Source organism: Planococcus citri, chromosome 1 (assembly GCF_950023065.1).
Source record: "Planococcus citri chromosome 1, ihPlaCitr1.1, whole genome shotgun sequence".
Lineage (NCBI taxonomy): Eukaryota > Metazoa > Arthropoda > Insecta > Hemiptera > Pseudococcidae > Planococcus > Planococcus citri.
This window is the reverse complement of record NC_088677.1, coordinates 29,333,305-29,356,725: the sequence shown is the minus strand read 5'-3', so window position 1 is coordinate 29,356,725 and position 23,421 is coordinate 29,333,305. Positions and strand designations below refer to the sequence as shown.

At 33.9% G+C, this 23,421-nt stretch overlaps 4 protein-coding genes across 7 annotated transcripts; 3 read left to right on the top strand and 1 right to left on the bottom strand.

Annotated features, from left to right (window-relative positions):
* Positions 1-19: 19 nt before the first annotated feature.
* LOC135831230 (ovostatin-like) lies at positions 20-12,189 on the top strand. Its single transcript, XM_065343569.1, has 27 exons — positions 20-295; positions 3,634-3,835; positions 4,422-4,587; positions 4,727-4,797; positions 4,886-4,937; positions 5,013-5,143; positions 5,230-5,406; positions 5,498-5,722; positions 5,815-6,258; positions 6,364-6,555; positions 6,653-6,840; positions 6,952-7,109; positions 7,188-7,304; positions 7,896-7,954; positions 8,039-8,212; positions 8,303-8,533; positions 8,626-8,757; positions 8,857-9,025; positions 9,147-9,417; positions 9,500-9,689; positions 9,773-10,034; positions 10,683-10,918; positions 11,005-11,163; positions 11,243-11,439; positions 11,532-11,703; positions 11,791-11,896; positions 11,994-12,189. The coding sequence occupies exons 1-27, from the start codon at positions 144-146 to the stop codon at positions 12,179-12,181; spliced, it is 4,821 nt and encodes a 1,606-aa protein (XP_065199641.1). The 5' UTR covers positions 20-143; the 3' UTR covers positions 12,182-12,189.
* An 897-nt stretch (positions 12,190-13,086) lies between these two features.
* On the top strand, positions 13,087-15,272 carry LOC135831237 (uncharacterized). 4 transcript variants are annotated; one of them, XM_065343577.1, is made up of 7 exons: positions 13,087-13,463; positions 13,634-13,733; positions 13,815-13,962; positions 14,043-14,152; positions 14,250-14,430; positions 14,864-14,894; positions 14,994-15,272. In XM_065343577.1, the coding sequence occupies exons 1-7, from the start codon at positions 13,450-13,452 to the stop codon at positions 15,010-15,012; spliced, it is 603 nt and encodes a 200-aa protein (XP_065199649.1). In that variant the 5' UTR covers positions 13,087-13,449; the 3' UTR covers positions 15,013-15,272. The 4 variants fall into 4 exon arrangements, 2 of the variants coding, with proteins under 2 accessions (XP_065199649.1, XP_065199648.1); XM_065343576.1 differs by having other exon boundaries at positions 14,989-15,272; XR_010556164.1 differs by having other exon boundaries at positions 13,089-13,463; positions 14,715-14,894; positions 14,989-15,103.
* Positions 15,273-16,343: 1,071 nt separating this feature from the next.
* On the bottom strand, positions 16,344-18,690 carry LOC135831233 (F-box only protein 42-like). The gene is made up of 8 exons (XM_065343573.1): positions 18,399-18,690; positions 18,181-18,306; positions 17,884-18,095; positions 17,651-17,817; positions 17,445-17,575; positions 17,223-17,365; positions 17,055-17,137; positions 16,344-16,982 (listed from the first exon to the last, which is right to left on the bottom strand). Exons 1-8 carry the CDS (start codon positions 18,523-18,525, stop codon positions 16,553-16,555), a joined length of 1,419 nt encoding a protein of 472 aa, XP_065199645.1. The 5' UTR covers positions 18,526-18,690; the 3' UTR covers positions 16,344-16,552.
* A 239-nt stretch (positions 18,691-18,929) lies between these two features.
* eIF4A (eukaryotic translation initiation factor 4A) lies at positions 18,930-23,100 on the top strand. Its single transcript, XM_065343574.1, has 9 exons — positions 18,930-19,241; positions 20,017-20,125; positions 20,205-20,352; positions 20,423-20,532; positions 20,612-20,780; positions 20,865-21,083; positions 21,170-21,342; positions 22,262-22,431; positions 22,520-23,100. The coding sequence occupies exons 1-9, from the start codon at positions 19,225-19,227 to the stop codon at positions 22,662-22,664; spliced, it is 1,260 nt and encodes a 419-aa protein (XP_065199646.1). The 5' UTR covers positions 18,930-19,224; the 3' UTR covers positions 22,665-23,100.
* The last annotated feature ends 321 nt before the right edge of the window (positions 23,101-23,421 follow it).

Below are 23,421 nucleotides of genomic sequence, written 5' to 3'. Positions count from 1 at the left end.
TGCGTTTTCTCAAGTTTTACGGGGTCGTAATGCACTTAATTGTCTTTCATTCTGGTTACCAGTGCCACCCAATTATAAAGTTACGTACGTCGGGTTTGGTGCATGTCGCGATGAGGAACACGATATGATACCATCATTGATGTATGTCGCTTTCAAACATGATTTCGGTTCCTGGTGTTGACAAAGGTGTCAAAAATTACGCCGTTTTTGAGTTGGTTTTTGTGTCATGTTTGTGCCTCGTGATTGCGAGTTTCGCCCCGGAGCAGGTTTATATTTTGAATGGTGTCGATGAAAGGTTCGTATGCGAAAATTTGACTAGTTTTTTCTCTAATTTTACCTGTGTGAATTTTAATGATATTTGAAATTGTCTGAATTCGGAATTTTTCTCGTTTCAATCCCTACCACTTTTTTGAAGAATTTGTTTTTGATAAAAATTGAGAGCTGGAAATTGTTTTATTAAGAAAAATTATTCATTAGCTTGTCAGGTCCTTTTTTTTTTTGAGATTTTCACATGGGTTATCAATATTTTTAATTTTTAACTGGAAAGGATCCTGGCTTAAAACTGAATATTTTTTCCATTTCCTTTCGAACGTTTTTTTTTTTTTTTTTTTTTTTTTGAATGACACGGAGGGCTAAAGTAATCTAAGCGAAGATATTTGAAAAATACGAATAACCGAGAAACACATCTGATTGGGTTTTAGGGTTTGGGGAAATTTTTGAAAAAATTAATACTAATTTGTACTAATTTGTATGTAGTGAAGCAGGACACATCGTAGGTATAATATGTATGTAGCCTAAATATCATTCTTTTATTCCAGAAATATGACTCGTAAATACAATAGGAAAATTAGAATTCATGAAATAGTTACAACTTGGAAGTTGACTTCCAGGTTATCTTTTGTATGTACGAGCCATACTTTTTTCTGAAATAAAAGAATAATACCCATATGTACCTACTATATACTTGCATATGCCTATTACACGATGAGGTTCGGCCTCACCATCACACCAGCTGACCCTTTGGATTTTTAAAAATTTATCCAAATTCAACGATCCAAATTAGAAAACATTTGGCAATTTTATCGTAATTTTTTTTTTTTTTTTTAAGAAGTTTTTGAATTTAAAAGTTGAGCGTTTAGAAAATAAAATCACACAAAACACAAAAAATTCTCCCAACGAAAGATAAAAAAATCATTCCTGCAGCTTCTAATATCCTAAAAATGAATGGTCATTTATTTATTCATGGTAGGTGGGTACTGGGTAGGTACCTACTTCAAAGAAAAAAGTGATCTCTTTGTATTTTATTTCAACTCGAGACGAACAAAAAAAGGCCACGCAGGCTACATACATCTTCTGCGACTGTAATCCAGCAGTATTCGCAAACGTGAAGTGATGTGATCACAGCATTAAAATTAATGTGCTCATTTAATCAGGTAATTTAATTACGGTATCTTACATTTGTGCCAACAATATACTGATTTTTTTTTTTGTCATCACATCGCACAAACGAGAAATCAATATTAAGGAAGTTGTCATTAACTTCACCGGTAACTGTTACGAATGTAATGACATTGTTTACCTACCAACTTAGCCTATATCGTATCGTATGTACAAAAATTCATTTTACTGTAGGAAGGAAGTTGCAAAAAATCTTGAGTAAGGTTTAGATATTTACGAAACGTATTTAGGTATGTTGAAATAATACATTTGAAGGGCTAATTGTGAAAGTCGCCTTCGTCATTTTTTTGTTCACACAACTTTAAACATTTTTTTCTCATATTTCATCAATTTTAAAGGGAAAAATGAGTATTGTAATGCATTCTGGGATAGTTGAAGATGTTTTTTTAATACTTGACCATGAAGTTTTAACATTATCACTGAAGCAGGACAACAATGTTTTCATTGATTTGTATAAAAATCACTGCTGACTAAGGCGACTTTCACAATTAGCCCTTCATTTAATTGATCGAAATGAACGATTACTCGAGATGAGAATAGTCCAGCACTCGTAGGTAAATAATCTTTCCAACGTCGACGACTATTTCCCTCTGAATGTTAAAAAAGATCAAAATATTTTCCAACTTTCGTATACCTACCTTGAGATTTTATTGCTAAAATGTATAAAACCTAATTACTTAGTTATACAAGAATTCAGCACACGCCAAGTTGGCGATAATTATTCATCCTACGTGGTGATAATTTTCCACTTATTTCATAAAAATGTCGTTTTGATGCAAATTGCAATTTAACCTTGATGACACAATTCATTATGGTAATGCAATGCATTTTAGGTAGGTACCTACGTCATAATTTGATCGTTTTTCAGCTGGTGAATAGGTACTGCATTGGGGAGGGGGGAGGGTATAATTTTAAGCCAAAAAAAAAAAAATGGAATTCCTCACAAGGGAGGTATCCAACTCATACTAAAATTTTTTAATCAGATGAAGCTACATAGATCGAAAGAGCATTCAAAAATATATTACCAGCCAAAATTTCGGGAGAATTTTTGAATTTTTGATGAATTTTTGAAAATTAAAATTTGGTCTAAAATTGGCGGGAAAAGTCAAAATTTCGCCAAATTGATCTAGAAAGCTGAAATTTGGGATATTTCCTATTTTCGACCCGCCAAATCGATTGGAAACGGTTTCAAACCGTTTTGAGCAGTTTGAGAGCCTGTAGCAGATTTTTAAAGCCTGAAATTTCCACAAAATTTTATGAAATGAAATTGAAAAGCCGAAATTTGCTCTGAACCATGATTTCAACATGCTGAGTCGACTGGAGCTGGTTTCAAGCCGTTTTGGAGAAGCCTCCACAGGCCAATTTTTTGAAAATCCCAGTTTTCCAAAAAAAAACAAAAATCTGTTCAAATTAACTTTGAAACGTTTGCTCGAGACAGGGTGCTTTTTGGTGACATACTTTACCGATTACACGCCAATTTTTCCAAAATCATCGGATTCCAGTTCAAAACCCGTATTTTTGTTCAGCGATTTCACGATAGAAAACTTGAAACATTCACTGTTTTTGTGCCCATTTGACGTAAACAGCTAAAATTCAATTTACATCCTATTTTATGATATTCCTAGTCGATTGCAGGTAATCCAAGCCGTTTTGGAAGCTCCAGCGACTTTTTGGAAATTCCAGTCTTCCAAAAAAACGCTTAAAAATTTGTCCATATCCACTTTGGCACATTAAGCTCGCGATTAGTGCTTGTTTTGGTGAACCTTTTGGCCAATTATTTGGCTTTCCAATTTCGTTTGATGAAATTTTGTGGACATTTCAAGTCTAAAAAATCTGCTGGAGGCTCCAAAACTGTTCAAAACGGTTCAAAGCCTTTTCCAATCGATTTTGCATGTCGAAAATAGGGTATATCCCCAGCTTTCTAGATCAATTTGGTAAAATTGGGAAAATTTTGATTTTTTTCGCCTATTTTGGATCAAATTTTGATTTTTAATAATTCACCAAAAATCGAAAAATTCCCATGAAATTTTGGTTGGCAATATATTTTTGAATGCTCTTTCGATTTAGCTTATTGTCTGATTCAAAAATGTTGGCATGAGTTTGGATATCTTCCTTGTTCATGCAACCCAAAGGTTTTTGAACTGCAGTATAAATAATATTTTGGTTTGTTCACAGAAATTACATATTGATAAGTCCGGAAGTTTTGCGACCTCTTATTCCTTATGGAATCATGGTGCATGTATTCGACAATGTTTTCAATCGTTGCTCCAATCGAACCATCGACTTGTACGCTTCCATTTATTCCAAAAGTAATGAAAGCATAGCCTCTTCAGTAACTAATATATTCTGCAATTCGCCAGAAATAGTGAATTTACAAGTAAGATTCATAATATCTAAGTAATAACAAAAGATAAATAATAATCAACGGAAAATGATTGAATCTGATCAAAAAGTCCAAGGGGGTAGCTTACCATAAAATTTGTAGCTGCTCAATCGCAAAGCTTTTGATCTCACAGAGGTCTAATAGGTCTCAAAATTTTGATTTTTGGCCACTTCCGCAAAAAGATTTCCCAAAAATTACTCTTTTAATAATAAACTCAATTCGTGACTAGAAAATACGATTCTACAATAATTGTAGCTGCCCAATCGCGTTTTTCGACCATGTCAATTTTTCAAAATTCTGAACCCAAAAAAATACACCTTATGAACCTCACGACTTATTGCCGTTTGAATCATTTATTTTACTTTTTCAGTCACATTCTTTAATTTTTTTTCCGTCGGAGTTGCCTAAAAATCGAAATTTTGAGACCGTTTGGATCTAGACGGGACCCCTTGATTTTACCAGGCAAGATCAGATTCGAATATTCGCCTCAATCCAATTTGATCTGACCAGATCAGAGTTTTAATCAAATCAATCTATTCAGACCTGATCAGATCCAATGACATTTTTCTTTGCGTTGCAGATTCCTATTTCGCTTCCATCAGATGTTTACAGGTTGCACGTGTTTGCCGTAGATTCTGTTGATAAGAAGAAAATCTTTGATAATTCGAAACAGCTGATTTACCAACGGAATTTTGTATCCGTCGTATTCCAAACTACTCGTCCAATTTACAGTTCAGGTCAACTTGGTAAGATGAATCGTTCAAGTTTTCAAAGAAATAATTTAATTTGAAAACAAATTAGGTATCTGGAAACGTGCATATTTTATCAATACCTGTAGGTACATATTATGTACCTTGTACCTATATCATTTGTTTAAATTTGCAGTACGTTTTAGAATTCTTGTGTTACAAACTTCATTGATACCATTCAACGATGTAATGGACGTGTTTGTTCTGGTATGTTCAAAATTTCTGCAATTCGTTTCATCTTTTGACGAATAGTTACGTAAACGTATAAATACATTTGTGAAAACTTTATTTGCAGGATCCCGATGGACTGATAATGAGAAGATGGCTTTCTACCTACACAAACAATGGTAAACGTGGTTTTTCAATTTGCTCTTTGAAATAGGTACCTATTTCGAAAATTTAACGAGTTTTTATTGTAACAGGTGTACTGACTTTAAATTTCAAGTTACCCAAGTTGGCCAAAGATGGTATTTGGAAGATAAGAAGTCAAATCAATAATCAAATCGATGAACAATCCATTATCGTCGAAACATATTTTCAACCGTTTTTTGAGGTTGGTGCATTATTTTTTATTTTTCACAATTTCCTGGTTCCTTTAGTACTGCAGATTTTGATGAAATATTTCACCTTTATGTTCAGGTAATCGTTTCCTCTTCGCCTTACATACCAGAAACCGAGAATAACGTCACCGCTACCATATACGGTATATTTCCATCTCAAAAATTAGCCCGTGGAAATGCAACGATCACTTGGTCAGCTCGGAAATATCGCGAAAATGATACTTTCCACGTAATCCAAACTGAAAATGTATTCATCGTACGTATACATAATCAAAAGCCTTAGGCTATATAGCTATACCTACTATATTCGTTTAAAAATGAGTAATTTCATATTGTCGAATCTTCAGAAAGAAATTCGATACCAAGCTACCCTACCCTTCGAAACAATCCGTACCGTATTCGAAACACTGGTTGGAATCGAGATTAAAATTTTAGTCTTCATGACGGAGTTCATGAGCGGAGAAACAATGTCGGGTTTCAGTCACAGCAGAATAATATCAAACGATATCAGAATTAGGTTTTTATCACAATCTCCCATCGTATTCACGCCTGGAATGCCATTGCGTGGTCACGTAAGTTGAATTTTAATGCAGAAAAGTATCTGATAATCTATCTGCAGTTGTTTTATAATTTACACTCATGTGTGCATTTTATTTTTATACAGGTGTCTGTATCTTACAACGATATCGAAAAAATACCGAGAGAAATTTTAGAGAACTCGATCCTTAGAATAGAACTGAAATGCGATACAGTTTTTCCAAATGGAAAACACGTTTCTGAAGTAGCTGTTGGAAATTCAATCGACGATGAATCGAAAAAAACAGATTTATACGAAATGCTGCGGGAAAACCAAATCAGAGATAAGTTTTTGGAAAGCGGTATTCTCGCGTACGATTTCGATATTCCAGTCAGTACGAAGAGCGCATCTTTGAGGGCGACGTTTATTCATAAAGATGCTCAATCTGAAATCAATATCGATACTATCAAAAGAAATTCTTTCGATGACAAGTACATCAGTGTTTGGACTTCATCGGATGATTTAAAAGTTAACGAATACGCGTTATTTCACGTGAAAACTAATTTTCCTATGGATAATTTGTATTCTATTGTGAGTAGTTTTTCATTACAACCTACGTATTCGATGTACCTACTCGTATAATCGGGGTAAATTTGATATCATGGCGGGAATATTTTTTTATTTTAATTTTTACAGGTTTCGTCGAAAAATATCATATTGCAAGTATACGAACACGAGATTTCCTCCGGGTCTTTGGTTACTTTTTCAGTACCTTTGTCGGGAGATATGGCTCCTTTATTCCATTTAATAGTTTATAGTTTATCCAATGATCGTGTAATACGTAGCGACACAGTGACGGTTCCGGTGGATGGATTTTCCAGATACGAAGTACCTACTACCTACTTTGTCGTACCTATTATTAAAAATAATGAATACTTAGAAGTATAATAATTAGTCGATTAACACGCCTTTTCACATGTTTCAGACAACATTCGAGGTAAATACTGGTAAAGATTTTAAAATTGAACGCGTCGAAGCATTAGCTAGTGGAGGCGAAGGAGCGTTCATTGGGATTCAAGCAAGTCGTTCGGCTGTTTATCATTTACAAGGAGGGAATGAGATTACCAGGAGTAGAATTTCGAATAATTTTTTGAAATTTGAGAGGAGTTCGAGGTTTGGAGAACTGTTTTTTTAATTTGATTAAATTTTGGAATATTTGAGTAGGTAGATAATTGCCTATCAAATATTGAGTATGTATGTTTGTTTTTTTTTTACCGAATATAGATCAGTGAATAAAATCGACCGAATAACCAGCGATGGCAGTGTGGCTCCGGAAAGTTTTTATTTTCTCGCTCATAATGTTATTCTCGATGACAGTCACAGTTTTGAACTCAATGGTTTGAATATGTGGAGTAATTTGAAAAAATTCGATGATCTAAATCGTTAGTTTTTAAAAATTCTATATTTAATGTACCTATTTTGTAAAAACTGTTTTTTCATAATTTGTCTTTGTTTAATAGGTAAATGCGATAATTATGAAAGTATGAATGCGACCTGTCTGTTGAAAAATTGCGCGTTGAAATCTGAGCTTTGCAGAAGTGTAAGAGGCTGTAACGATGACTCCGATCAAATGAATTGTAATTTAATTTTTTTTTTCATTTTATATAATTAACTTACCTACCTAACTAGGAACCTTTCAAGGTGTCCACCTTCGATTTATTCGAAGCCACGATTTTTGAAAAGAGAGTATTGTGAGGTTCCCGTAACCAAAATTTCCTCAGTCCAAATTGAGTTCTCAATTTTTGGTGAATTTTTGAAAATTTGAAATTGACATTAGTAGTAGTATATGGGGCACTTGGCATAATTGCCCGATCGTTGATGAATTTCCCGCGATAGCGCGTGGGGATTCGTTGACGTTCGGGCGTTCTGACGGCTCGCCAATTGCCAAGTGTCCCATTGCTCTTAGAAGGGTATTTAAATTTTTTTGATGGATAGAGGTTAAGAATAATTGAAGGCAATTTTTTTGTGGATTTTTTTCAATTTTTATATTTTTTTATGCAAATTTTTTTTTTGAAACTTTTCTGTTTGTGGAGAAATTTTTTTGAAATCTGCATTAATAGCTGTATTTTGTCTAAAATCAACCCCGTCAAATCCAAATTTCGCAATTTCGATCCATTCTGGAGCCTCCAGCGCAATTTTAGATTTCTCGTTTGGCTTTTCATTTCCAGGCATCACAATTGAAACTCCAGACGAAGAATATTACTTGAATAGAACGAATCGAAACTACGTAAGAATTTTAAATAGCTTTCCAAACGAAATTAAATGCTAATTTTTATCCACATAACATATGCAATTTCTCGAATTATTTCAGTTTATTTATGACGCCAAAGAAGGCGACTGGGCATTCACTCAAATAAAGAAAAATGATCACGTTGGCGTCGAATTCGAATTTCTAAATACTCCACGAACGTCAGACGATTGGTATTTCACCGTGTTCAATATGCATATGATTTATGGATTCAGCATTATTCGGCAACCAGTTGTGGTGAGATTTTCAAAATAATGCTTCGATTGACTATCGATAAACTGAAAAAATACGGTGTTACTTATCCTGCCTATCTTTGTACCTACCTAGTTTTCGAGCACAAGACCTTTGATGGCATTTGTCATGGGGCCAAGTAAATGTCATCGTGGTGAGCAGTTGGGGCTGAAATTACACCTACATAATCACGATTATAATCAAATGTTAGTAATCGTCACTTTAGCAGCCTCCAACGATTATAAATTCGTGAATGTTGAAAGCGAAGGGGTAGTTAGTAGTTATGGAGCCCGTTTGACTTCAGGCGATCGACAAATATTAGTCTATGTGAGTAGAAGTAGGTATTATGTATAACGTGGATTGAGAAGCTTCTGAGATGTATTTTTGATATTTATGGAATAAAATATTGCCTTTTTCAGATGGCAGCGAAATCTGAAACAGAGATACGTTTTCCTGTAGCCCCTTCGGTGGAACAAGGACTTATCGAGGTTGTATTTTTGGTGTCTTCGCAAACAGGGCTAGTCAATGTGTCCCATTTTGTACACGTTAAAGTGAGTTTTAATCATTTGCGAATTTATTGAATAGGTATTGATGAAGATTTTCATTTTTATATCAAACTGTTTTGTGTGGACAATTTTTTCATATTTCAGAGCGAAGGAGTATTAATTAATAGGCACACGTCCTTAACGATGGACTTAGTGAACCGTGGTTTCACTCTCGACTACCTGGATATCATCACGGAAGAAAGTCCCTTCGTTCCTTATCAATACTGGAGACGTTATGTTTACGGGAGCCCAGCTGCTAATATCACATTTTCAAGTACCTACAGCTCATATGTAAATAATCCATTTCATTTAAAACGCCAAAGTTGAACTTATTAATGTACAAACATTACTGTCCAAAAGGTTTCCTGTACCTAATTTTTGTTTTATTGATGCAGATGACGTCATAGGTCCTATTAATTTTGAAAATTTGTTCACTTTGGATACCTTGTTGAAAAGAGAACCGAAAGGTGCTATCGATTATGCCTCCGAGCTGAATGCTAATGTATGGATTCTGCATTATTTGCGTCTAACAAATCAGCTGACTCCGGATATATTGAAAAATACGTTGAAAGAATGCAATTCTCTTTATTCTACGATTATTCGTTATTTCAACGTGGAAGGATTTTTCAGTAATTGGGAACCAGCGTCGTCTTATCCGAGTGTATGGTGAGAGATTTTTTTCAAATGAAGATGTAGCTAGGTACCTATCGAATTACTCAACAAAGAATTTTGAAATTGAATTTTTCAGGTTATCTGCGTGGGTGATACGTATTTTAAAATATGCGAATTTTTCCGAATGGCAGTTTTTGATTTGGATAGATTCGTACATAATTAGGAAAACATTACAATGGTTACTTGCCAATCAACATTCTGAAGGTTATTTCACAGAAACCATCGTATATCGAGAAACTCCATTTGATAGCAGGTTTATTTTTAATGTAATTTTCAAAACCTTTAATTTTTTACATAAGTACCTACCTACTTATTTACACAAATCATATTTATTGTTTTTTTTTTTTAGAGCGAAGCCCAATATCGAATAGCTCTTACAGCCCATGTTCTAATTACTGTACAAACTGTAGTAGAATTTGGAGATGGAGATTTGAATACACATGTAATAGTTTCGATACTTAATGCTCGAAAATATTTGGAGAAGAAGTTATCGTCGTCGATTCATGATCCTTATTTATTAGCACTTATTTCGTATGCTCTCCGAATAACCAATAGTCCAGAGAGTAATTATGCTTTCACACGTTTGCATAAAGCTATGCAAGTAAACGAAGGTGCGAGAAATTCGGTTTTTTGTTTTTTAAATTACAGAGTGAAATTTAGCTCCTTGAAAGAAGATGTTACACACAGCTTAGTACCAAATTTTCAGTTGCCGAAGTTGATTTTTCGATTTTTGGAGAATTTTTGAAAATGGAAGAAATAGCCTCGAAAATAGTAGCAATCGATTTGGGGGAGAAGAGTCACTTTTAAATGAGTATAAAAAATTTTAAGTACTTTTTTTTCTTTAAAATTTACGATTTTGAATTTTTTATTTCATTTTGAGATTTTTTAACTTGAAAAAAAATTGTGATTCACCGGCTCCGATTGATTCGGAATGTCAAACCCACGATTGGATTAATTTTTCATCGATTTTGGGAGTCTTCTTTAGTAAATAAACTTACTTAGTTCCAGATTTTTATTTCAATGTTCGCTCTCTTCGTAGAAAATTAATACCTACCCAAGTACCTATATCAAAAGGCGATTCCCGCCATTTTCAAAAAATTTTCCAAAAAATCAACTTTAGTAGCTGAAAATTTGGTTTTGAAGTCTGAGTGATGCTCTTTTAGTGAACAAAATTGGAGCTCGATCGGAGCTGAAGTGTTGTGAAGGATCCTCGTTGATCAAAATGTGCATTCAATATAAACACGTGTTTTTTCTCCCAGATGGATACATTTATTGGTCCCAAACGCCTATACCAAGTAATCCAGTAAAACTTGAAAATCAAAGACCTTATCGTATGCCTAGATTATATCAAAAAACGGACTCACAAGCGGTAGAAGCGACTTCGTGGGCTTTACTGGTGTATCTTGCGAATGAAGGAGTCACTCCGGTCGTCGAAAACATTGTTAAATGGTTGATTTCAACCAGAATGTCGAATTACGGTTTTATCTCTATTATTGTTCGTACTGCATAAAAGTGTAGATTTGAATTTGAAATAATTGTAGAATTTGATTGTCCTGTATAGTTGTGATTTTTCATTTGTAGGATACCAACGTTGCTTATCATGCGTTAACGGAGTACGCTCATAGAGCAAGATTTCTAGATTTAACCAATATTTACCTTGATGTTGAAATAATGGCATCTAATTTTACCTCTCATCATATACATATCTCCAATAAGTCGATCAATAGTTACTTTTTTGAGGTATGCTTTCATTTCTTTATTTAAGATGGACTTTTCTGTGTTATCATTTATACAAGTACCATATGGTATGCTATTTCAGATCCCGTTTGTGTGGGGACACATTCACGTGGTAGGAAAAGGAGCAGGCGTAGCTTATATCCAGATGGACGTCGATTACGGTGTTGATCACGAACATTTAGTTGATAAACCTGAATTGAAAATGTTTGATTTACAAATCACCGAATTCTATTCCCAATTTCGAAATAAGTCCATGATAACTATTCAAAGTTGTCCGAGGTTAGAAATAATGCGATAAGTATATAGGTACCTATCAAAATTTTTTAAAATACCCATAAAATTGAAAATTGTTTCATTTGTCATTTCTTTAGATTTATTGGAGAATCATTTCGTAGCAGCGGAGCAGTTGTTTTGGAAATTCAAATACCTACGGGGTATTTTTTACTCGAAACGCAAGCTAGTGAAATTATTCGCCGTAAAGTGCATCCAACTTTGCGAGATGTGCGCACGATAGATGGGAAAACAATTTGGTTTTTCGATTTTGTTAGTATAAAGTTGTATTTTGAGTACCTATGTACCTACTTTTGAAAATATTTCATTCATTACCTAGTTGGTTTTTGTTTAATTTAGATTAATCGCGAAACTTATTGTTTCAATCACACGGTGACGAGATGGTACCCTGTGGGAAATCTGACGTTATGTCGACAAGCTCTTCTATACGCATTGACTGCCAGAGGTTGAAAAGTTTACTTCAATTGAGTGTTTTGCGTTTACAATATGCTTGATCATTTATTTGACGGGTAATTAATTTGCATTTAATGGTTAATTTTCAGAAAATTTCGTCCAGGTGTTAATCAATTCAACAGCGTTACAAACTTTGAGCATTTGTGAAGTTTGTGGATCATTTCAGTGTCCTTATTGTCCTTATTTTAATGGATCTATCGTATCTGCGATGTTCGTTAAGCAGTTGTTGTGTATTCCTATTTTATTTATTGTGAACGCCTTTTTAAAAAATGAATAATTTATTGAACGCGGTTTTTTAATTTATTATTTACCTACCTATTAGAAAAATTTAGGAATGAAATTATTTACTAGCCTATGCCAAAACATCAAATTTTATACTTAGCAGACCAAAACAGCATAGGTAGGTACTGTAAGTAAGAAAATATGATTAAAGCGAGTGTTAGTTGTTGTTCAAATCAAAACCAGAACTATAAGTACTTAGTTGACGTCCAAAAAATGTAAAAAAAATTCAATTCTTGAAATTTTTTGTAAGTATCTCTGTAGGTATATGTAGGTATTAGGTATTGTATTTGATTGGTTTTACGATGGTGGCTATAACTGCAGCTGACTACTTAAGTACTTAAACAATTCTCTGAAAACGCACCTTTATTTGAGAAAATGAATGGAAACATTTTTATTTTCTTGCGAAAAAAACTTTCACCCTTTCACCGTCATATTTTTCGTAAAATTTTCTTTTAAAAACTGAAGGTAATAAAACATGTTTGCAGATTTTGACATCGGTGATTTGGTGACGTTTTTGAAGAGAACCGTCTAAAACTCCCAAGTTCAATAGAGAAGCGCCAAGTGGCCGAGCCTTGATTAGGTACTTTTACAATACATTTAATTGAGTGACAATGCGTGTATAGGTACTGGTAACAGGGTATAACCAGGATGAGGAGTGAAATTTTTTTCAACAATTAGAAACATTATGAAGAAAATGGATAAAAATTCATAAAATAAATTCAAAACTTTCAAAACAAAAACCGCCATCAAAAATCAAAATAAGTATTTTCTATAATAATCACACCCCATCTACCAGCGATCTAACAAAACAAGGTCTACTTGCTATGCCGTGGACATGTCGAAATTAAAGGGTCGAAACACGTACAGAAAGAGGTGAATTGATTGGCTGCCCAAAATAAACACTAGGTTTGTTCGTTTTTAACCAGGTTTCTTACCCGGGTAAGGTTAAATCCAGAGACCTGTTATAGGTCTTTGGTTAAATCAGGGGTAAAAAGTGGAGAGCGGAGTAAGGAGAGTAAGGAAAGTGTAGACCCGGTTAGACGGAGTAATAAAAACGAACAAACCTACTAATTGTTTGCAGTTTTATCATCGATGACCGAACTGAGTTCACCTATCCGAATTTTCTGATTATCCCGATTAGGTGATGCGGTTAATGTGGTTTGATGTTTGATGGCCGAATTTTCCAAGTTATTCCTTTTCGTATTCTCTACGGTTTTTTTTTCATTGAAACCAATTCAAAACTGAACAATACATTCTTTCATCATGTCAATTAAAAGGTAAGATTTTTATAGAATTTTTCGATATGTGCTGCCAAAAAATCGCTCCGTGCGTCGCGTCACACCCGTCAACATCAGCTATTTTATTTTTCAAAATAAGTATATCTTCCTACGATTTTTGAATGTGAAATAAAACTGATTCTGATTGTTTATTGACTACGCGTTTCCAGCGAATCGATGGATCTAACAACCGAAACGAAGCATTACAATGGCCCTGCTGAGAGTGCTGACATGGAAGTTGAAGATTCCATCCAATCAGACTGGAATGAAGTGAATGAAACTGTTTAAAAATGATAATGTGATTGTATATTACATGAACATTTGATTTAATAATTTTGTGTGCTTTTCTAGGCAGTGGATAGTTTCGATAAGATGGAACTCAAGCCAGAATTGCTCCATGGTATGTACGCATGTGGTTTCCAGAAACCTTCTGCTTTTCAACAGCGAGCGATTATTCCATGTATAAAAGGACATGATGTAATAGCTCAAATTCAGTCAGGTATGATTGATTGGAATAGTGTTTTGTGAAGTTGTGATCAATGTTCGTTCAACTATGGTAATCTGGCATTTTTATCTTAGGAATGGAAAGAAAGGCTACGTTTTTGATTTCAATTTTGCAACGAATTGATCATACAAAGAAGGAAATACAGGCTCTAATCCTAACGCCTACTCGGAAATTGGCGAAACTAGTGAGTCAACTTAATGGTTCTCATTTAGGTACCGATGAATTGAATTTTCTGTAATGAATGATCTATTTTAATGGTACTTACTTTGATAATTCTATAGACTCAAAAAATACTTATGGGTTTGAGTAAATTCATGGAGAATTGCAAATGCCATGTTTCAATTAGAGGTAGAAGTATAATGCAGTACGTAAAAGTTCGCCTTGCAGCAGGCCGAGGCCCTCAAGTGGTCGTAGGAACTCCCGTCCGTGTCTATAATATAATTGCTGGTAACAAATCGTTGAGTGAGTAATCGGACTGATATGGTTCCTGAAATAATCCATTCTAACTGCTTAACCATTGACTAATGAATGAAGTGATGTGTTCCTGTTTCATTTTTCTTTAGATATAAATCATATCAAAAAGTTTTTTCATTTTGATCAGTAAAACTTCAAGTTCTTCATTTCACCATTCATGAAAACTGATGTTTTTTTTTTACATCTAACAATAAATGGTTTAGTAGGCTATAGTCTTGCGGCAGCTTACCTTCTAAATTTATTATATTATAAATTTATTATGTTCTATGCAGCACTGCAAAAATAATCATCACACAAATGAACAAACGTTACATCATTTTACTAACGGTCGTGGTCGTTATGATCACAACAGATAATTACGCAAAAAGAATAATTGGTGTCCAAAAGATTTCGTTGATTATAAACTACGATCTTCCCCTAGGTCGCAAAACCAACAAAAATTATGCCCGCGGGTAAGAATATTGATGACATCAATGATTCACTTCAAAGGGTAACTTGACTAATATTTTTTGTGAATTTACATTTGATTGTTCATTATGTGTTTAGAGTAGGACTTGGTGTTCGTTTTGATCATAAAGCTGTTGTAATCAACTTCGTGACGCCTGACGATAAAAGTTCGTTGAGTGATATTGAACAGTTCTACAACATTCAAATTGCGGAGATGTAGAAAACTAAGGAAAATTTGTCAACTAATAAGTATGTACTTTGTTGTTTGAATGTGCATAGGTAAAATGCAAAAAAATTGATATTATAATAATTTTTCTATGTCGTGAACCATTTTATTTTATATTTTCTTATATGTGCATTAAATTTTTGTTCAAAACGTTTAATGTTAGTTTTCAATAGTTCAAAACCACGTTTTTAAAATGTTCAAGATATTTTTTGTTTTGAACGTTTCCGACTCTTCCAAATGAAATCGTACTTGCGTAAAAAAGAGAAACTATGTAAGCCTCGCTGATCGCTAGTATATCTAAGTATTCAAAATTTGTATGCATTGACTTTCAGTCACAGTCGCAAATTATATCACTAATGTTTAAGTGTCACGAAAATTGGGATTATGAATAACATTGCGGTTTGTTCTGCAGCCACTATTCAAAAAAAAAAATAAGTTTTGAAAATTTCTGCTGACTTGCCCATCTATTTCAATAATATAAGTAGAATTATCTATGCATTAGTCTCCCCACGGTGCTAGCAGAACGCAGGTACAAATAAATGGAGCCAGGGGTGCTAACCTTAATTATTTTAATTAAGGTTACGGTTTCACTCCAATTTTTTTGTTGACATTTTTCGGTTTTGATTTCGGTTTCAGTTTTGAAATTCAAAATTTCGGTTTCAGTTTGGGTTTCGGTTTTACTCACAAAAATTCCGGTTTTGGTTTCGGTTTTTTTGGGTTTCACATATTTTTTAAAAAAATTTCTTCGCAACCCAAACAGCAACAACCAAGGACCCAATTTGTTAGGTTCAGTTCATTATATTTATCAATTTCCCTGGATTTCGACTTTCGAGTCTCAAAGGTCAAAAATTAGAAAAAATCTCCCCAAAAAAATTTAAAAACCGAAAAAAACCCAACAGAAAACCTTAAAAAACCGAAAAAAACCCAAACTGAAAACCGAAAAAAACCTAAATAAATTATATCGGTTTAGGTTTCGGTTTCACTCACGCTGCTTCATTATTTTTGTTCTGGTTTTTTACGGTTTTTAAAAAACCTATGAAATTTCGGTTTTTGTTTTCAGTTTGGGTTTGAAAATGGCTAAAATTATGGATCTTGTTTGGGTTTGGGTTTAGGTTTTCGGTTTTTTGCGGTTACGGTTAGCACCCCTGAATGGAGCTTCTGTAAAGTAGTTTGAAATTTTGATTACCTACCTTCGTGTTGATATTGACATAAACACATTTAGAAATAATTTTCAACAATTTTTCAAATAATATATTACAAAATAATAATTGAAGATACATATCCACAGCAGCAAACTAACATTGATTTCTAGGAATGAGAATGACAATGGTTTGAAATGAGAAAATTCAAGTTATACTGGTATTTGATAACTGAATGCAAAAAAAAATAATAATAATATATAGGTAGGTAGAATAACCATCACGTGCAATAACATTTTCAAATAATTTTCCTTTTAGCTTTGATGATGTGTAACGTATCGATAATTTTGATTTCCCTTTCTTCGGTGCCATCTTCGTAATTAATAATATCTCTTTGGATACCGCCGAACATGATTAATTCGCCGTTTCCTTCGACAATGGTGTACAATATTGTATCCGTTGGACAATTCAACGATCTGCATTTACTTTTAACCGACGTTAGTTTACCGTTCTCTAATAAATTAGTGGTGTCAATGGTGTGTATTTCTAGGATTGGTGTTCGGTATTTGTTTAACGATAAAAATTCTCTGATGTTTTTGGAACATACAGATTTCTTGAATTTATTATCTGGTAAATTTTCTTCTTGTGAAGCTCGATTTAGAATACCCCTTTTACCGTTTAAATTTGTTTCTTTTTCTTGAGCTCGCGTTTGAGTAGAATTGGTATTTCTGGGGAAATAAAATCAGAATATAACGAAAGTAAAAATAATAATTTTTTTATAAGAGTTCTTTAATATCTACCTTGAAATTTGAATCGGAAACCAATCAGCGTACATGCTTGGATTTCCTGTGTTCGGTTTAAATACTACAATATTCTTACCAACCTGAGAGAAAAAAACATTCATATTTCATTATTACGGAATGACGTTGAATATATTGATGAGAACTTGGTGAAATGAATTATTTTACTTTACAAACAGGATGGCACCATACAGTTCGTACTAAAGGAGCATGAACACCCAGATCAATTTTCTTCCATGTCCAAACTTCATTTGACATATTCAACAACCAAGCGTCGTCAAATACAAACAAAGGATCATTATCTACACCACCTGTAAAATGAGAAATACGTCTCTTAGTAACTCATACACGTAAAATCATATTTTATCGTAAAAACTATCAAATAATTACCCATAATCATAAGATTCTCGTTATCAATGTAAACTTGAGAATGACCATATCGAGGAGGTGGTTTATCACCCGCGATATTTTCCAGTTTCCATTTCATTGTACTCAGGTTCAATGAATACACATCATTCACGCTGAAATCATTCAAAAAGTTGAATATTTCATTCAAAAAAATAGATCAGCGGATGTACGATTAGAAAATAAAATACCTCAAGCGATCACCCAGACCACCAAAAATGACCATTTTATCATCGTGAATGGTACAAGAATGACCTGCCAATTCAGGCATCATGAAATCGCTCGAGTTACAGTTAATTTCACTCCATTCGTTAGTTGCTATATCGTATACATGTAAATGACTAGATAAACGATGATTCTGAAAAAAATAAATTGAATTATACTACAACAGTGGGGAATTTTTAGAGAACGAATTTACACTTACTTGAAATAACATTCCAAATGTAGGAGGTAATAAACCACCGAATAAGATGAGTTTGTTTTTGTATGTAGCCATAGTAGCCCCTGCTTTGGGCACCGGACATTTTCCTTGAACACCTATGCGAGTCCACGATCGAGACGATAAGTCAAATTTCCATAAATCGTTGAAAGAACTAAATGAAGAAGTAAAGCCTCCGAAAACATACATCGAATCGTCTAGATAACAAAACAAAAGTTAGTGAAAAGAAAAACTACACACTGGACTGATGAGATGACTTTCTGAATGTGAATATTCACTCACTATGGCGACAAGCAGAATGTGCATAGCGTTTCGTGATGTTATCCTTTTCTGCGTAAAAGGTATCCCAGGTAACATTTTGAGCGCTGATAGCTTCGTTAAAGCTGTGTTTAATGCGAGGTATAATGTCTATAAACAAGCAAAATACATCATTACAAAATTTCATGTTGCATCAAGGAGTAAAAGGTATTTTTGATCAAAGTGATAATATATGTATTTACTTTTAGCAATTTCACACCATTTTTTACAAACTAACATACAACAACGAATATCTTCATAAGGGGGTAGCAGACAAAAAATATACTCTAAAACTTCGTCAGGTAAATCTTCAATGGTAGCACAAGACATTTTATATCAACTTTTTACATTTAAACTGAAAATAAAGAATATCTGCAACTAATAATAAGAAGATTGGTACTCTCATTTAAACCAAAACGCTGAGAAAATTTTGTAAAAATGAAAACCTACATAAAAAATAACAAAAAACTTCCGAAAAAAAATCAAAACTGAAAATTTTTTTTTGATAATTTTGATTTACTGATAAATCAGACCACCTTGATCGAACAACAAAGGAGAAAAACCTGGAATTACCCCAAAAATAGTTCCTTTTTTCCACAACAACAGCGCTGAATGAACTTTTTCGGGAAAATCTGAAAATTGCAGCTGGCGAAAACGTCGAAAATTCGAAAGTCAATTTATAACGTGGAACCTTGCGATGTGATTGGTTTTGAAATATTCTTTCATCTCGTGATACCACCGTGTTATAGGTCTTTTTCTCAAGCCGTTTTCTCAGCTTGCCTTTCTCTTTACGTAGTGAATAATTGAGTAAAATTTATCGTTTATTTTCAAGAAAAGTAGTTCCATCTATATTTTCAAAATTTCTCGTTATTAATCGATTATACGATTAAATTTTCTATTTTGTCGCGATTTCGAGTCAAAATTACGGTGTTTTTTGTGTAAAAATTCCGTTGTGAAGTATATTGAAAAATATAACATTCGGTAGAATTTGCATGCCGCAGTTCTTTTCCCACTAAAACTCAATTGAACATGTCTTATGATAAAAGGTAAGATATATTTTATTCAATTTTACAATATTTATGTGCTAAAATTAAGTGTATTTGTACGTATCGGTTTCATTTTACGCGTGTTAATCGAGTGCAGGTAATCGGTTTCGTTATAAGTGTAAATATTTTTAATAATATGTGAAAATAGTTGACGCCAACATGGCGTGTTCTATCGGCATGTGATCGTGGTTTTTATTTCTATATTACTAAGTTAGTGTACGTTAATTTGTATTATTATACGTGTTTTTCTTCTAAACACGGCGTATTTAAGTTATTCGAGCAGTTAGGAAACGATTCGTAAGGTTCGTGAGTCTGATGACGGAGCCTCGTATACTACATACATATCACTGAAAATAAGTTTAACCGGATGTTAGCGTATAATAATCCCTTTCTTGGGATAGTTTCTCTTTTTTCTCCAGATCGATGTATTTTACTCGTAAAATTCCTCGGTTCTTTGTTCTTATCGTCTCTAAAGCGTTGTGTTGTAAGCATCGTATGACTCAGCGTTTAGGTATTTCTAACCTTATTTAAAAAAATGAATGAATACTATCGCAAGTATTAGCCTAAGTAATAGTTTTCCATTCATTTATTCAAAATTACGCCGGCAATTACGCGCCACAGTAATGGCATTTCATTGATCAGTCGTATCGTTGAAATTGGCGCGTGTGAGGGCGGCGAATGACTGAAACACGTGTTGTAGACAGTTATTCTTTATTGTTTGCATTGGTAAATTGACATTTACATGGTGACTAATTAACCGTTGCAATTTTTTCAGAAACGACGAGTGGAGTGAATCGAAAAATGGTCCACCAACCGACCGGGAGCATTACGATGGCCCTCCTGGAATGGAAGTGGGTGGTATCATCCAATCCAACTGGGATGAGGTAAATAAAAACATTCTAAAATGATACATTTACGGTGATTTTGGTATACATGTGATTAAATTTTTGTGTGTTTTTCTAGGCAGTGGATAGCTTCGATGAGATGGAGCTCAAGCAAGAATTGCTCCGAGGTATCTACGCGTATGGTTTCGAGAAACCTTCCGCTATTCAACAGCGAGCGATTATTCCTTGTGTAAAAGGACACGATGTAATAGCTCAAGCTCAGTCGGGTATGTTTGATTGGAGTATTGTTATGATCGAAGTTCGTTCACCTTTTCTAACCTTAAATTCTCATCTTAGGTACTGGAAAAACGGCTACGTTTTCGATTTCAATTTTGCAACAAATTGATCCTGCATTGAACGAATGCCAGGCTTTGATCTTAGCGCCTACTCGGGAACTTGCGCAGCAAGTGAGTAACTCGAAGATTAATTATTTACGTGTCGAATGTTGTACTAGGTTAATGACATATTTTATCAATAATTCCACAGACCCAAAAGGTAGTTTTGGCTTTGGGCGATTTCATGGAAAATTGCAAATGTCACGCTTGTATTGGTGGTACCAATATTCGCGAAGATATGCGTCGTCTCGAAGAAGGCGCCCAAGTGGTCGTAGGAACTCCTGGACGTGTCTATGATATGATTATCCGTAAATCTTTGAGTGAGTACTGAACGCTCATCTTAATTCATTTGTACCCCGATTAATCAATTCTAACAAACGTTCGTGTTTCTTTTCGTTTTCTAGAAATTGATCACATTAAAGTATTCGTATTGGACGAAGCTGACGAGATGTTGTCTCGTGGATTCAAAGAACAAATTCACCAAGTGTTCCAACACTTACCTCAGGATGTACAAGTTATTTTGCTTTCCGCTACTATGCCACAAGACGTACTAGAAGTCAGCAAACAATTTATGCGCAATCCCGTACAAATTTTAGTAAAGAAAGAAGAATTAACCCTGGAAGGTAAATCGATCGCTTTCGTGTATTCTGCCACATCACTTATACGTATTCCTTTTTCAACTTACGCATTTGAATGTCTTTTTTTTTAGGTATTAAACAATTTTACGTGTTTGTCGAGAAAGAAGAATGGAAGCTAGATACATTGTGTGATTTATACGATACCTTGAGTATCACCCAGGCTGTAATATTTTGTAATACTAGGCGTAAGGTCGATTGGCTCACGGATAGGATGACGAAGAATGACCATACCGTATCGTCTATGGTTAGTATTAGCTTTTTATTATCATTTATCGTCTTCGTTTTGATAGGCTAATTGAACAAATTGGGAATTTTTTCGCCTCCGGTAACGAAACCTAGTACGTTGGCTTTATTCACCTCGTCGGTTATTATTCGAATACGCCCCATTAACGTTATCAACGTTTCGTTCTACTCGATTTTCATTATACTGATAAATTTGGCCCCCTAAATTACAATCAATGTCAAAAGTCGACGTTTTCTTTGAAAAACGCTTTCGTTTTGCAACGAATAATTCATTTTAATTCATGACTTTGAAAACCAAAAGTTGTTTGTAGTTTCGTAGTAGTAAATTACCATTTTTTTAAAAGAAATTTTTTCATTGAAATCTTCATTCTCTAAAAATACTCCATTATTTGAGATATTGAGAAGTTCTTATCTCTTGATGATAACAGCTTTGTGCGAAAAAATGTGTGGAGCATTAGTGAAAGAAACGAATCTTTGACATTAGGTTCCAAAATGCATTGTTCATTTCTTCTTGATACAATACGTATTGCTTTTTGCTACGTCTGTCTGCCACCCCTCCCTAATTATGACTCATTTAATAGCTTCTTTATACGTTTATGTTGCGTTAAAAACCTACGTGTGTTTTCTCGTATCGATAATGCAATTGCTCTGCTTGTGCTACTATGAGGAAGTAGGTATGCGAAACGTTGTTAACGGGATCAGTGTTGCATTTCGGAGTAATTTGTTGTGGTTATCTCGATGGAACGTTTAAGAAAAAAGATAACCATCTAGGCGATAATTTGAATTACGCGGTGTAAAATATTCGGCGGATTATTTTTTGCAATCGTTTCTGGAAATGAATGACGAGCTTTGTACCCTCGCTCTTTATCAACTTTTGCTGAGAAAATTTGACTAACAAATGACTTTGATGTTTTGCGCAGCATGGCGATATGGATCAAAAAGAAAGAGAAAAAATCATGAAGCATTTTAGAACAGGATCAAGCCGTGTTCTAATCACTACTGACTTGTTAGCTAGAGGAATCGATGTCCAACAAGTTTCGTTGGTTATCAACTACGATCTTCCCTCAAATCGCGAAAATTATATCCACAGGTGAGACGATTGATCTTGAACGAAGAGTAATTCTAATATCAACAATATTATTTACATTTTGTCGTTGATTTTTTTTTTTTCTGAACAGAATCGGACGTGGTGGTCGTTTTGGTCGTAAAGGTGTCGCAATCAACTTCGTTACAACCGAAGATAAACGTACGTTGAGTGATATTGAACAGTTCTACAACACTCACATTGCGGAGATGCCGAAAACTGTCGCCGACCTACTTTGAAAAGTACGAGCCAATTTGTTTGTTGAATTGTGCTGTCTGAAGCGAAAAAAGAAAACAAAAACTCTTGACTATTTATTTTGTTCGTGTCCTTTGAATTTAATAAAATTATTAATTTAAAATTGCGGTTATATTAATTTGATATATAAATTACTAAAGAAAGAAAAAAATATAAAGTGAAGGGAATTCAACTAATACGCTTTCGAGTGCGTAAGTTCTGATACGATTTGCATTATAAAGCGCGTTTTCTTATTCTACAAATTTTTATCTTACTATATAGAAGTTATTAGTAATTTTTATTATTTTTTTTTTTTCGTTAATCGTACGATTTAAAAAGAAAGTTTGTTTTCTTTGTAGAAATACTAAATAAAAATCTGGTATTTTATATTACTTTGTACTGTAAGGTATTATTATATTATATACTTTTTTATTCATTTTATTCGATATTTAATTATTGTGAATGGTGAAACAGTGTTTGATTAATTTGCAAGAAAGTAGTTGCGAGCATCTGTGCGCAGAGCGCAGTTTGCGCTCAATACTATTTTACTTGCGATGTCGTGTTTACGAAACGTCATTAATTATCGTTTGTACATATTTCGCTGCTTGTTTATTTTAAAATGTACAATAGTCGATGATTTCGATAATGGTTTTGATTTCAATTTAAACTTAATTATTCGTAACGTAATTAGTACATTTAATAATCGGTGTATTATTTACTTTCGTAGATCTGTAGTAGGTTTGTGGAGAGGTTATTTTATCC

Excerpts from the sequence above, each read along its gene's own strand:
- LOC135831230 (XM_065343569.1), top strand. The coding sequence starts at position 144 with ATGTCGCTTTCAAACATGATTTCGGTTCCTGGTGTTGACAAAGGTGTC. Across the intron at positions 9,418-9,499 it reads TCGTCTTATCCGAGTGTATG|GTTATCTGCGTGGGTGATAC; the intron begins GTGAGAGATTTT and ends TGAATTTTTCAG. Across the intron at positions 10,035-10,682 it reads AGCTATGCAAGTAAACGAAG|ATGGATACATTTATTGGTCC; the intron begins GTGCGAGAAATT and ends TTTTTCTCCCAG.
- LOC135831237 (XM_065343576.1), top strand. Across the intron at positions 13,734-13,814 it reads TCCAATCAGACTGGAATGAA|GCAGTGGATAGTTTCGATAA; the intron begins GTGAATGAAACT and ends GTGCTTTTCTAG. Across the intron at positions 14,895-14,988 it reads AACAAAAATTATGCCCGCGG|AGTAGGACTTGGTGTTCGTT; the intron begins GTAAGAATATTG and ends TTATGTGTTTAG.
- LOC135831233 (XM_065343573.1), bottom strand. The coding sequence starts at position 18,525 with ATGTCTTGTGCTACCATTGAAGATTTACCTGACGAAGTTTTAGAGTAT. Across the intron at positions 18,307-18,398 it reads ATGGTGTGAAATTGCTAAAA|ACATTATACCTCGCATTAAA; the intron begins GTAAATACATAT and ends GCTTGTTTATAG. Across the intron at positions 17,576-17,650 it reads GGTCTGGGTGATCGCTTGAG|CGTGAATGATGTGTATTCAT; the intron begins GTATTTTATTTT and ends GAATGATTTCAG.
- eIF4A (XM_065343574.1), top strand. Across the intron at positions 20,353-20,422 it reads AATAGCTCAAGCTCAGTCGG|GTACTGGAAAAACGGCTACG; the intron begins GTATGTTTGATT and ends TTCTCATCTTAG. Across the intron at positions 21,343-22,261 it reads ACCATACCGTATCGTCTATG|CATGGCGATATGGATCAAAA; the intron begins GTTAGTATTAGC and ends TGTTTTGCGCAG.